A 12,389-nucleotide genomic window follows, 5' to 3' on the forward strand; every position below is an offset into this window, starting at 1 on the left:
GGCCTTATGGCATTGTCCTCTCTTTCTTGTGAATATCTGATTTATGTTCTGTCAGTGACAGGAAGCTGCTCAAATGATCCACCCAAGTCCTGCCACTGCCCCCGTGATGGTTTGTTTTTCTCATTGTTTAGCGTTCCATTAGCTTCCGCAGCGAGAGCCGTCCTGACATCCTCGCCCCCCGACCCTGGTCCAGAAATGCTGCCCCCTCAAGCACGAAGCGGAGAGACAGCAAGCTGTGGAGTGAGACTTTCGATGTATGCGTCAATCAGATGCTTCCATCCAAGGAAATCAAGCGTCAGGAGGTAGGCTGTGGACCTAGGAGTTGGGCCTGTCTCTGGAATGAAGTACACTATAGACAGGAGCCAAACTGGGTCTCCACTACAGGCTCCAAATCAAATCTTTGTTGCACTTGTAGGAGGACAAACTGGGGTGTCACAGCTTGTAAGGAACTGAGAAACCAGCATCCAGCTGGGTGGGTGGCCCCTGCTTTAAAAAGAAACTGATGTGAAGATCTGAATTTACAAAGAAAATGAATCAGGAAGCGTCTATTTAGGATCCCAGAGCTCATAAAAATAATCACTTGAGTTATATTTTAATAGCAATTTCTAGAATGTTTTAAAATACTCAATTTATAAAACTTTGATTCGGTTTTGTGGAGAACTTATCTATGGAATGCAGTTAATTTCATTACCTGTAAGTTTTCTGTATCAGTAGCTCTAAATGACTGTGGTAATATTACCCTTTATAGAAAGCTTGTCAAAAAAAAAAAAAAAAAGAAAGAAAGCTTGTCAAGCTTGTCATGTGCCAATCTGTGCCAAAGCACTTCAAATGTGCATCATCTAGTGAAAGCCTTGGAACATCTATTTGTGTGGAAAACCTGACATTGGCAAAAGGAATACTTGAAAACTTTCTAGGTTTGAGTTCAGCAATTTCTTTCTAGGAATCTATCTGCCAGACACACTTACACACCAATGAAGAGATATATATGTAAGGTTATTCATCACAGTTATGTTTATAATAGTGCTAGAAAGAGCCTGAACATCTATTGCCAGGGATTGGCTAAATAATGAATCTCTGTTAGGTATACATGGAATACATATATACATGAAATACTGTGTAACTGTAAAAACACAAGAAGTGCTAATATGCATATATGGCTAAGTAGATAAGGCAAGGCACAAAATAGTATATTATGTCCTTTTACCATCTATGTGAAAGAACAAGGAAAAATGCATGTATGTGTATATAGACACCTATTTTGCCTATAGAATCATAAAATATTTCTGGAAGGACTGACAAGGAAACTGGTAACATTGTTGCCTCCTGGGAGGGACCTGGGTGGCTGGATAGAGGCAAGAAGGGAAGTTTTCACCATGTACCTATTTGTGCGCTATAAATTTTGAACTATGTTAATTTATTACTTATTTAAAAGAAATAATAAAGCATTTTAAAATAATACATGCACTGAAAAAAAAAATCTGTGAAGAAATATGGCAAAACCTTAACAGTAACAAGAGGGTATTATGGGTACTATTAAAATTTTCCACTTTACACTTTTTTTGTGTTTTCCCAAGTGTTGACAGTATGCATACATAACTTTTACAATCTGGGGGATCCCTGGGTGGCTCAGCGGTTTCGCGCCTGCCTTTGGCCCAGGGCGCGATCCTGGAGTCCCGGGATCGAGTCCCACGTTGGGCTCCCGGCATGGAGCCTGCTTCTCCCTCTGCCTGTGTCTCTGCCTCTCTCTCTCTCTCTCTCTATCATAAATAAATAAAAATAAATTTTAAAAAACTTTTACAATCTGATAGTAGGAAGGAAGGAAGGAAAGAGAGATTGATTCTGCAGATGAGGAGATTATTACCATACAGTGAATACAAGTTCACTCATCTAGAAAGTTACAGAGCTGGGATATGAACCCAGGTCCTCTCCTACTCCAAAGCCCATGATCTTCATGGTGACACTATGTGTGTCCCACAGCAGACAACTGACTGTGGTGTTTCCCAGTATGGGGTTCTATGGTTTTCCTCTCCTGGGGACCACATTTGGTCAGTCAGACCATCACACCTATGTAAGTGAGCTCTAGTGAAACAGGAAATCTGAGGAAGGTCTAAGTAAAGTCTAGCTAACTGTATTGTGCCAATCCATTTCCTGGGGTTTTTTAAAATAATTTTTTAAAGATTTTATTTATTTTTTTTATTTATTTTTTTATTTTTTATTTTTTTTTTAAATTTATTTGTTTATGATAGTCACAGAGAGAGAGAGAGAGAGGCAGAGACACAGGCAGAGGGAGAAGCAGGCTCCATGCACCGGGAGCCCGACATGGGATTCGATCCCGGGTCTCCAGGATCGCGCCCTGGGCCAAAGGCAGGCGCTAAACCGCTGCGCCACCCAGAGATCCCAAGATTTTATTTATTTATTAATGAGACACAGAGAGAGAGAGAGAGAGAGAGAGAGAGGCAGAGACACAGGCAGAGGGAGAAGCAGGCTCCATGTAGGGAGCCCAAGTGGGACTCGATCCCGGGACTCCAGGATCACACGCTGGGTCGAAGGCAAGCGCTAAACCACTGAGCCACCCAGGGATCCCCATTTCCTGGTTTTGATAACTCTCAAAACACCACCACTGGGGAAAGCTGAGTAATGGGTACACAGGACCTTGCTGTACTATGTTTACAACTTCTCCTATGAGTCTGTAATTATTTCAAAATAAAAGATTCAACAAAATAGCATACCAAGAGGGCATGATGTGGAGGCTTGCCTGGGCCTTGGGAAGGGTCACCATGCACTGGCCTCCAGCATAGTATACTGCCTCCACCTGGTTATTCCTGAGAGCAAACTCAGTGTCTTATACTGTACCCCACCCCCAGAGGTGGAGGATGCTCTCTAGGCCAGCTCACTTCTTGCCTTTAGTCTGAAAGAAATGTAGTAGTCCCCAAACTATCACTCCTGTTAGAGGACTGAACATATAATCCTTTAACAATTCATGTTTGCCAACAGTTTAGACTCCCAGATGAGTGAAAGAGCATTCTGCACATCATAGCTCTTAAACGATGATGGCTTAATAGAGCCAAATTAGAAACGGTCCATTTACACACTCTTGCACACAGCTGGCTCCTCTAATTTTATTTATTGTACCATGTAGAGCTGAGAAGTAATTTAGAATGAATTAACTTCACCAGACATCTAGAGTGATAAAATATTGGATTCTTCCTACAATTCCAGCCTCAAGACAAGTGGCTGATAAGAATAAAGCTTTCTGCGATTCACCTTCTGTTGAGTAGAGCAAAGACAAATTGTGATGACCCAGTTCATAATACTGCCGTGCCCATAACCGAGAACAGACCCCAAATCACTTATGATGGTTGCTGCACACATGAGAGACACAGAATCCAGCTATCATTATTTTACCTAAAATAGTTCCCTCTTGTTTGACTGCACCCAAGTTCTGTAATGTGAAAGGTCACTTACTGGGTTGGAAACATATGTGGAACCTCTTTCTCCCACAAACAGGTGAGTGTGTTATATAGAAGTTTTGCAAAATTCTTCCTTTGTATTTTTTAACTACTAGATGTATTTGATGCAGGTTAATTTAACTTTTTAAAGAATCCTTTAAAAATACTTAAGAAACGGGTAGATTCAGGGCTTTGGGCAACAGAACCAGTGCTGTCTGAATTTGGTCTCATAAATGGAGTGTTCAGTGAATGTGTTTTGTCTTTGCTTGCAGGCAATCTTTGAGCTTTCCCAAGGAGAAGAAGACTTGATAGAGGACTTGAAATTGGCAAAAAAGGTAAATTTGAATCCAGTGTCATTTGGGCCACCTCCTTTTTTTTTTTTTCTTATGAGTAATTTCACAATTCTAGGATTGTGCCTTAAGAGCACCCTTTTTATGACTAAGGTCATCAACAATTGAGAAGAACCTGCACACACCAAGTAGTGGGGAAAATGGCTCAAAACAAGAAGGTTCTCTGATCCTGGTATCTGTGCACGTCTCTAATGTACCTCAAAGAATACTCAAGTTTAATCAAGAAGTGTTCATAGAGGCCCAGCTTTCCATATATTTCATTGTCTCTCATGTGGAGCCTTCTTACCCATGAGAAAGAGTGTGTGGGTGTTGGAAACTAGAACTATGTCTTAGAAATAAAGTCATTTGAATCTTGTAAGTAGAGAAAGTGCTTAAGTGAGGCAATTGCATACTATCATGTGCATTAGAGTCTTTTATATAGAAACTTATGTTTTAATCACATTATGTGCAGAAAGGGAGAGGAAACCCATGGCTTGTAGCCTGTATTGTCTGGGCAACAAACTTTCCTCAAAACCTGTGGATCCCAGTAACCCCCTCTGGAGGCTGAAATCCATATTCCTTCATCTGACATTTCCAGCCCTCTTTAAAGAATCACAGGGTTGGGAAAATGCCTCCCTTCTTTTAAGAGTCCTGAGTCCAGATTCCTCCTCATATGAAGTCTTGTCTGTAGCATTCCTGGGAGATGGCCATATACTTCTCTTGGACATACAGCCAAGAAACTGAGTTTTTAGGCAGGGCTGGAGAAGGAGACGACAAAGAAAGCATTTAACTCTGTGAGACATCTTGCTGGTCACCTATCCAGCTTCTCCTTCATGTATCAACATTCCCCAGAGCAAAAAAAAAAAAACATTCCCCAGAGCAAAGCACCTTAAGGATGTTTTCCTGCCATCCTTTTGCTTGTGGTAGTTCCACCCCTTAGTTTCCTTTCAACTGTCCATATCCAGACATCCTTCAGGAACCAGCTCAAATCTCAGTTCATTTTTCACCAGTATTTACTGCCTCCTTCTCCATACCAGACAGCTCATCTTAAACCTTCCTGGACTACTCTAGCTTTAATTCTCTCAGCCTCTGAGCAGTTATGATTTGACCCATTTTTGCTGCTATGTGATATCTCTCCTGTTTGTGTTTTTTTTTTTTAAAGAAAGATTTTATTTATTTATTTATTTATTTATTTATTTATTTATTTATTTATTTATTTATTTATTTATTTATTTGACAGAGAAAGAAAGAGCACAAGCAGGGGGAGCTGTAGGCAGAGGAAGAAGCAGACTCCCCACTGAGCAGGGAGTCTGATGCAGGGCTCAATCCCAGGACCTGGAGATCATGATCTGAGCCAAGAGCAGACACTTAACTAACTGAGCCCCTCCCCATCCATCTCTCCTGTTTTTAATCTTGAACTTTTAAAAACATATATCTAATTATCCACATGTTCTTCTTATCTCCCAGTTGGCTTTATAAGTCTCCTTGGAGTCAGGGGCTATGCCCTCTGAGTGTTTGTACTCTATTACAGTGACCTGGGTATAATTGTGTGTTCTTGTTTAATTATCATTAATAAGAGTTGATAAGATTGACAGATTTTGGTCTCTTGGCTTCAGATCAGTGGTAAATGATGCCATCACTTTTTTCTTTCTTCCTTTACTTAGTTTAAATATGGACTAATTGAAAAAACCTGGTAGCAACTAATTTTGTATAAATTAGGTATTTTTTAAGCTGCAAGATCTTCAATAATGTTAAATTTTAAAACCTTATACAAATCATATCCGCTCTCTACTTAGGATTTGTGCCCTGCCTGAATGTATGATATACTAGAAGAAAAAAGCTTTTTAAAAATCTACTTTGGTTTATCAACAACCACAAAGGGCTCGAGGCAGTGCTGGATTCTCATCTGTTCTGTCCACACCCATCTGCTGTCTCCACAGCATTTTGGGAGAAGCCGTTGGGGAAAGCCAAATATTTTGTTATTAAGTGGGGCCTCACACCGATGCCATTTACAATAACTTGTTTCCTCTGATTTTAAATGTTTGCTTCTATCTCTTGCCCTTCTTGCGCAGGCCTATCATGACCCCATGCTGAAACTCTCTATAATGACGGAACAAGAGTTGAATCAAATTTTTGGAACACTGGACTCTCTCATTCCTCTACATGAAGGTATAATTTTGTTCCCAGAATGAGTCATGACTTGTAGCCTTAATTGAGTTGTCTTACAACAAGTCATGATTATGTAATAATGTGATTAACCCAGAATCTACTTCCAGTCCTGTTCATATTTGAATGCCTAACAAAATAAGCATTCTGTTTGTTCTGTTTTTTGTTTTGTTTTGTTTTTTGTTTTTACCAGAGCTCCTTAGTCAACTTCGAGATGCTCGGAAGCCTGATGGCTCTACTGAACATGTCGGTCCCATCCTTGTGGGCTGGGTAAGAAAAGTCCTCTAGTCTTCATTGAAAATAAATTTCAATAACATAGTTTCATTTTAGCTAGACTTTTTATATTAGCAAATGTTAGTTTTACATCATAATGATGTAGGTTTACATCATAGTTTTACATCAAATTCCTAGCAAAATTTATCATATTAAGGTTTTATCTCTTCAAAGCATGGGAACAATTTTTTTTTCTTAATACACATTTGCAGCATTTAAAGATAACATGGCCTTGTTGCAGTAAAATAAGTAAAGGCACATATGAAATGGTTACTAATTTTACATCAAATAAAGTAAAACTAGTTAATATTCAGTTTAGGCCAATTACTGATAATGTGATTACTATCATTTCAATTCCAGTTAATATTCACAGACATATTCTTATCCATCACCAAAGAAGATGCTTTTATTCAGGCTTTAAAAACTCTCATGGTAAAATGTAGTTTCATATGCAAGGCAATACTAAATGTTAATGTTTAACATATATCTGATTCTGAATAACTTCATAGGAAGGCTTGGTATTATGCTGACCTTCATCCCGAATAACCAATTCCCTTTCCTAATTAAACAAAGAAATCAGCTGTGACCTTAGATTAAGGTTCTAAATTTATGGTCTTGGAGCTAAATTTGTGTTTTGTTGGGTACCTAATGTGGTTGTTCATTTGTTTAATGTCCTTTAGACCAGACTTGCACTTTCTATTTTTGCCACAGTCCCAACCATTCCCTATTACTACATTTCTGTTTCCTTTGAGTCCTTGAGTGTACCACCCCAGCTCCAGGTGGTTTTTATTTGTTATGAAGCAGGAAATAAAAGCAGATTACTTTGATGACTTCTTCCACACAGCATTAGATCTCTCATCTCTCTGATCCACACGGTCTTCCAGAAAAATAGGCAGGAAGTGCTCCAGCAGCAAGCATTAGAGTCATCCCACTGTTTGGGGGAATATTGTGAAGGTTATAAAACCTACTATCACCATGTGAGTTCTCTTTATCCAATTATATTTGTACTTATATTTTAACCTTCCTAGGCCTTCCAGTTCTGACGTTTTGATGTTGATCTCTTATCCTAACTTCTACTTCTCAATTACTGCCTTGATCAAGAAAGTTTGAGGTTTTCTTGACTTAAATAGCTTTAGCTCACAAGTCTCTTTTAGCGCTGAGGCCAAAATACCCCAAAGGCATCTGAAAGGCAAGCAACGTTCTAAGATGAATAATTTAGAAAATGTGCCTTAATATTTTAGGAGAGATCATTCATCTTATATTTTTGAGTTTCATTTTATTATAAGATGTGGTAGGTGTTTTAACTTCTTTAGACTTCAAAGAAATTTCTCTATAAAGAGAGCCAGCCAGCTGGAGACAGAGAAGGTATAATGAGAAGAGAGATTCTGTCTCAGTATTTCTTAAACTTCCTGAGTCTTGAGCTGCTCTGATGTGAGTGAAGGGCCAGTGAGGCTGCTTTCTAGAATTAGCACGATACCTATTCTGTTTTTGATGAGATGGCAATATAGAACAACATGGTTTCCTTAGACATCATATACAAATTGTCAGAAGCAAAAGTGTAGGCATTTCCTTGTTAATAATTTTTTTCTGAAATAAATATTTGCCACTCTTATTAGGAAATAGGTTTGATCTGGGGGTGGCTTTGCAGACCTTTTCTGTATGTACTCAAAGGAAATGTGACCACTTCCACTGCTATCTGAACCCTTCAGACATCAAATGGAGACTTACAGCTTGAAGAGCAGCCTAAAATTAAACAACTGGCCCATTGTGACCAGACCTCATGAGAAACGGCTCTTATTTATCAGGCTCGACGAGCTGTTAAATGTTTTCCCACTTTTAACTGCAGATGTGTCCATGCGAGTGGGAACTGTAAACCAAGGGGTACATCTGTTTGAGTTCTGGTCTTTTTAACAGAACAAAATAAACATCTGAGGGGACTTTGAATGAGAAAAGTCAGAGCCCATTCGACCCATGAAAAATTGATTTATTCACCCCTCCCAAACCCCTCCCAAGGAAAAAAGGTGAAGAAAAAAATAAAGAAAACCCTTTTAAACAAGTGAGCCTCCCTTGTGGGACAAGCCTGGCAAGTCCTTTTGACCTTTGAATGAATCAATTACTTGTACTTTGAAGGCCTGAAGCAGAGTGGTGGTTTTCTCAGGGAGCCTCCCTGGTCACTGAGGATCAGTCTCCCAGATGGGTAGGCTGATCCCATACACTTCCCCTGTTGTACAGAAACACCTTCCCAAGCGACTTATCTTCATGCTAACGTTTTTTCAGTAATAAAATAATTTATGAGCTCTCCAAGGCAGCAGGTTTTCATGTTAATTTGGGTTCTAATTAAATTTTAATTCTATAGAGAAAGGCAGGGTACATAGAAGCAAAAAAAAATAGATTTGTTCTATCACTTTTCACAATGTTAGGGAGTTCTAAAGAAAGTGAAGAGTTTCCTTTATAAATTCTTGATAGTCTATTTAAAGAGATGTTGAGTAGTTCAGAGCTTTGGGGGGAAGGATGGAGGAAGAACGTGGGGCAGACTGGTTTTGTTTCTAGCTGAGCAAGTAGTTTTGCTTCTCTAAACCACAATTTCTTCAATAAAAATATCCTAGGGATAAATAATAATAATAGCTAGTACTTACTGATTCTTCACCAGAAGCCAAGCCCTGGTACTTTTTATCTGCCTTAGCTCATTAAAAGATAGTAAGACATTAGTATATACATTTTTTAAGTAGCAAAACTGAGGCTCAGAGGGTCACCTGACTAGTAACTGTCCAGCTTAAGCTTTGAACATGATTATCCCTGGTTCCAGAGTCCACCCTCTTAACCACTGTATTATCGCCGCTCACATCTTACGTAACTGAATGTGCATATTTGGGAACCGAGATGTGTACATTCTTCATTCCCTATCAAGTTATCACTTGTGTGGCCTTTTCTAGCCAGTGGGTTGAACCAGATAGGCTTTCAGGTCATGCTCAGGAAATGAGCACCCTGTCAGGTGTGAACAGGACCAGAGCTGGATTGGGTTGCCATGGCAGTGGGGGCAGCAGGATCAGAGAGTAATGGCCCATTGGACAGGGAGCAGCAGTGTGGTCAGAGTTCCTCACTAGTTTACATCCGATAGTTACTGCTGATTTGTTTCTCCATAATGAAAACATCAGGCATTTCCAGGTCTTTTTAAAAGGCGAGGAAGTGGAAATGAAATTAAGAGGGCCTGAAGCTCTTTTTAATTAACTCTGAAAATCTAAATTACAAGCCACAATACTACATCTGGGGTGTGTGTGTGTGTGTGTGTAAGTAGCAATTATCATTACTTTCAAATACAAGGTTGAGTAAAGAATTTCTGCAGCTCTTTTTACACAAATAAAGGTTTGTCGTTTTTTATGACACGTAAGGAAGGTAAACCTTTCCAAAGAATGTTAAACTATACAGTGAACTTAAACATTACTTCCTTGGTATCTCTTTTTGGTTTTAGTTGCTGAGAAAATAATTTCAGTAAGAAGTATAAAAGAAGCACCAGAATACTTACACTTTGACACATTGTTCAGATGCTGCCACAACTTACTTCTAAACCATGTTCCCAGACTATCGAATATTTCCTAATCTGGAAATCATTAAACACTGATTTATTTGTTAATTCAGAATATAAACTTTGAATGTCTGTGAACGGTAGGCCCGGTGCAAAGTATTGAGGATGCAGAAATTAAAGACCCTCTTGCCACTGCCTTGCACTAAATCCCTCCACAGGGCAGGTGTTGTGATAAATGTGGCTTCTTAGTCCAAAGGAAAGAAGCCAACACAGCAGGGCCATTGGCTGCTTTTTTTATTGCCTCTGGCACTTTTTACGGAAGCTGACAACCCATGCATTAGGATGCTGAGCCTTGGATGCCACTAATAGGAAGGAGTGGAAAAGAGAGATGCCAGTCCTCTTACTGGCTCTCTGACTCTGTGTTCGCACAATGTGACTGATGGGACATGTGAGAGAAATTAATATTTTGGTAGAAGGAAGATAGGGGAGTCGAAGTGTTCCAAAGTCTTTAAGCTTAAATGTTCTTTGCATGGTATTGTGATGCTAATAATGAGGTATAGACAAGAATCTAATTTAAAAGATTTTTCTAAATGCTTCCTGCATCTAATTTTTTACTAATTATACTTTTGCTTTACACTTCTTGGAGTTCTGATTCCACCTTTTGGAATCAGGTAATCTTCAACTAACAGAGATGCTTGCACCAGGCCATGCAAAGGGCTGGGCCATAGAGTCTGACTTCTTGCTTTCTTTTTATGCCTAAGTCTTCCAGATGAGTTTCTTATGAATAAGTTTTAAAGAAACCCCATTTGCTGTTTTTAAAGATGGGAAGCTTTCCCCTCACCAGATGCTTTTGGAAGTTCAGGAAAATTTTGAGCTGTATGCGTATGCAGTTATTTTGGTTCTTTCGTTTCTAGCTTAGATTGGCAGAAATATGCAAACAAATTATGATAGGGTCTTAATCAAGAAAGTAAATGTGCAACTAAGAAATTAACTTTGAGCAAGCAAGCCAAAGCCTAGAAACTGTTCATTGCTTGCTAGTTTGAAGATTATACTAGTCTGTCTCCTGCAGCCATACAGATAAAGGAATGTTGGCCAGGCCTGGAGACCAATTAGGTTTTGTGCAGTCCACACAAGTGATACTTGCTTGTAGCTTCACAGAACAATTAGCTCTACACTCCAACCCTGTTTTGGTGTTCCTTTCTTAGCTGCCTTGTCTCAGCTCCTACGACAGCTATTGCAGCAATCAAGTAGCCGCCAAAGCTCTGCTGGACCACAAAAAACAAGATCACCGAGTCCAGGATTTCCTACAGCGATGTTTAGAATCCCCCTTTAGCCGCAAGCTAGATCTCTGGAATTTTCTCGATATTCCAAGGAGCCGTCTAGTGAAATACCCTTTGCTTCTTCGAGAAATCTTGAGGCACACACCAAATGATAATCCAGATCAGCAGCACCTGGAAGAAGCTGTAAGTTCATCTGTTTCTTCCTGTCTTTACCTTGTTTTCTCCCTTACGTCTAGCAGATAGGGTGCATGGGTGAATGAAGGGTCTCTGGGTACATGGGATGCAGGGGTCTTGGCTTCCAGGCTTGGTGTTACTATCAGTCATGTTTTGATTTTACAAGTCACTTCTCTCTCTGCCTCAGTCTCCTAACCTATATAATGTAGTGTTTATATGAAATCCACTCTAAGGTCCCTTTGGAAAAAAATAAACAAACAAATAAGTCCCTTTGATTTCTGAGAGTTCTTGATTCTGTAAAGGTAACTCTGTAATCTGTAATTACAATTCATAATAAACTATAATCTGTTTGTTACAGTGGTTGTGAGGGTTAAAATCTCTGGAGATTTTAAATTGAATATCTCTGTTTAGCAAATGGGAGTTGCATCTTACTTTAGCCCCTGAGCCCATCTGCAAAGTCAACACCCATTTCAGATCCAGCTCTCCTCTGACTGCAGTGAGGAACCAACCTAGTCAAACTTCCTGCTCACCAGAAAATGTTTATTGAGTATGGAGAGAGGTTCATTCTTCCCTAGCAGCAAAAGAAGACCAGGAAAAATTGATTCATCTTATGAGAATATTGTGAACAGTGAGTGTTCTGTCCTTGGAACTTAGTTCTGATTAGGGTGCTCTGTGGGACAGAGAAGAGGTGATGGCCAGGAGGAGCCAGTGGCCTGAGCAAAGCTATGGAGGAATGACAGGACAGGTGATGCCTGGGGAATACCATGGATCTGTCTGCCTGGGATTGACAACCGATAATCTGACGAACAGCAGGAAAGAAGGCAGAGGATGGGGGTTCAGATCTGGTTATAGAAGGTTTTAAATATCAGTTTGAGATAGTTTTCCTTTGCTGTGTTTTGTTTGTTTTTTGTTTTCTAAGTAGCTGGGATTCAGAGTTCAAATCCCAGCCCCAGTACTGACAAGCTATGGAATCTTGGACACATTACTCTCCTTGTCTGTAAGACAGGGGACAGAGGAGGAAGGGACCACAGACAAAGAGGCAAGTTGAGAGGATGCTCAACATACAGTCATAGAAACCTGCTGAGGGAGGGGCCATGGGGATGAGGCCTAGAGACCAATTCAAAGAGTCCATTCCCTGACTGTATCTGGAACAGAAAGAGGATATGCATAGGTGACTTGAAAATCTGAAGCTATG

General features: G+C 39.8%; 1 protein-coding gene across 6 annotated transcripts in view; it reads left to right on the plus strand.

Annotated features, from left to right (window-relative positions):
* Positions 1-12,389, plus strand: part of ARHGEF3 (Rho guanine nucleotide exchange factor 3) — a 304,915-nt gene that overhangs the window by 277,128 nt on the left and 15,398 nt on the right. For all 6 annotated transcript variants that reach the window (XM_025456268.3, XM_025456267.2, XM_049097492.1 and 3 more), the window contains 5 exons: positions 132-302; positions 3,722-3,784; positions 5,851-5,947; positions 6,138-6,214; positions 10,946-11,203. In XM_025456268.3, coding sequence (XP_025312053.1) covers positions 132-302; positions 3,722-3,784; positions 5,851-5,947; positions 6,138-6,214; positions 10,946-11,203 — 666 coding nt within the window. The remainder of the gene's footprint in view (positions 1-131; positions 303-3,721; positions 3,785-5,850; positions 5,948-6,137; positions 6,215-10,945; positions 11,204-12,389) is intronic.

Source organism: Canis lupus, chromosome 20, assembly GCF_003254725.2.
Source record: "Canis lupus dingo isolate Sandy chromosome 20, ASM325472v2, whole genome shotgun sequence".
NCBI classification, from domain to species: Eukaryota; Metazoa; Chordata; class Mammalia; order Carnivora; family Canidae; genus Canis; species Canis lupus.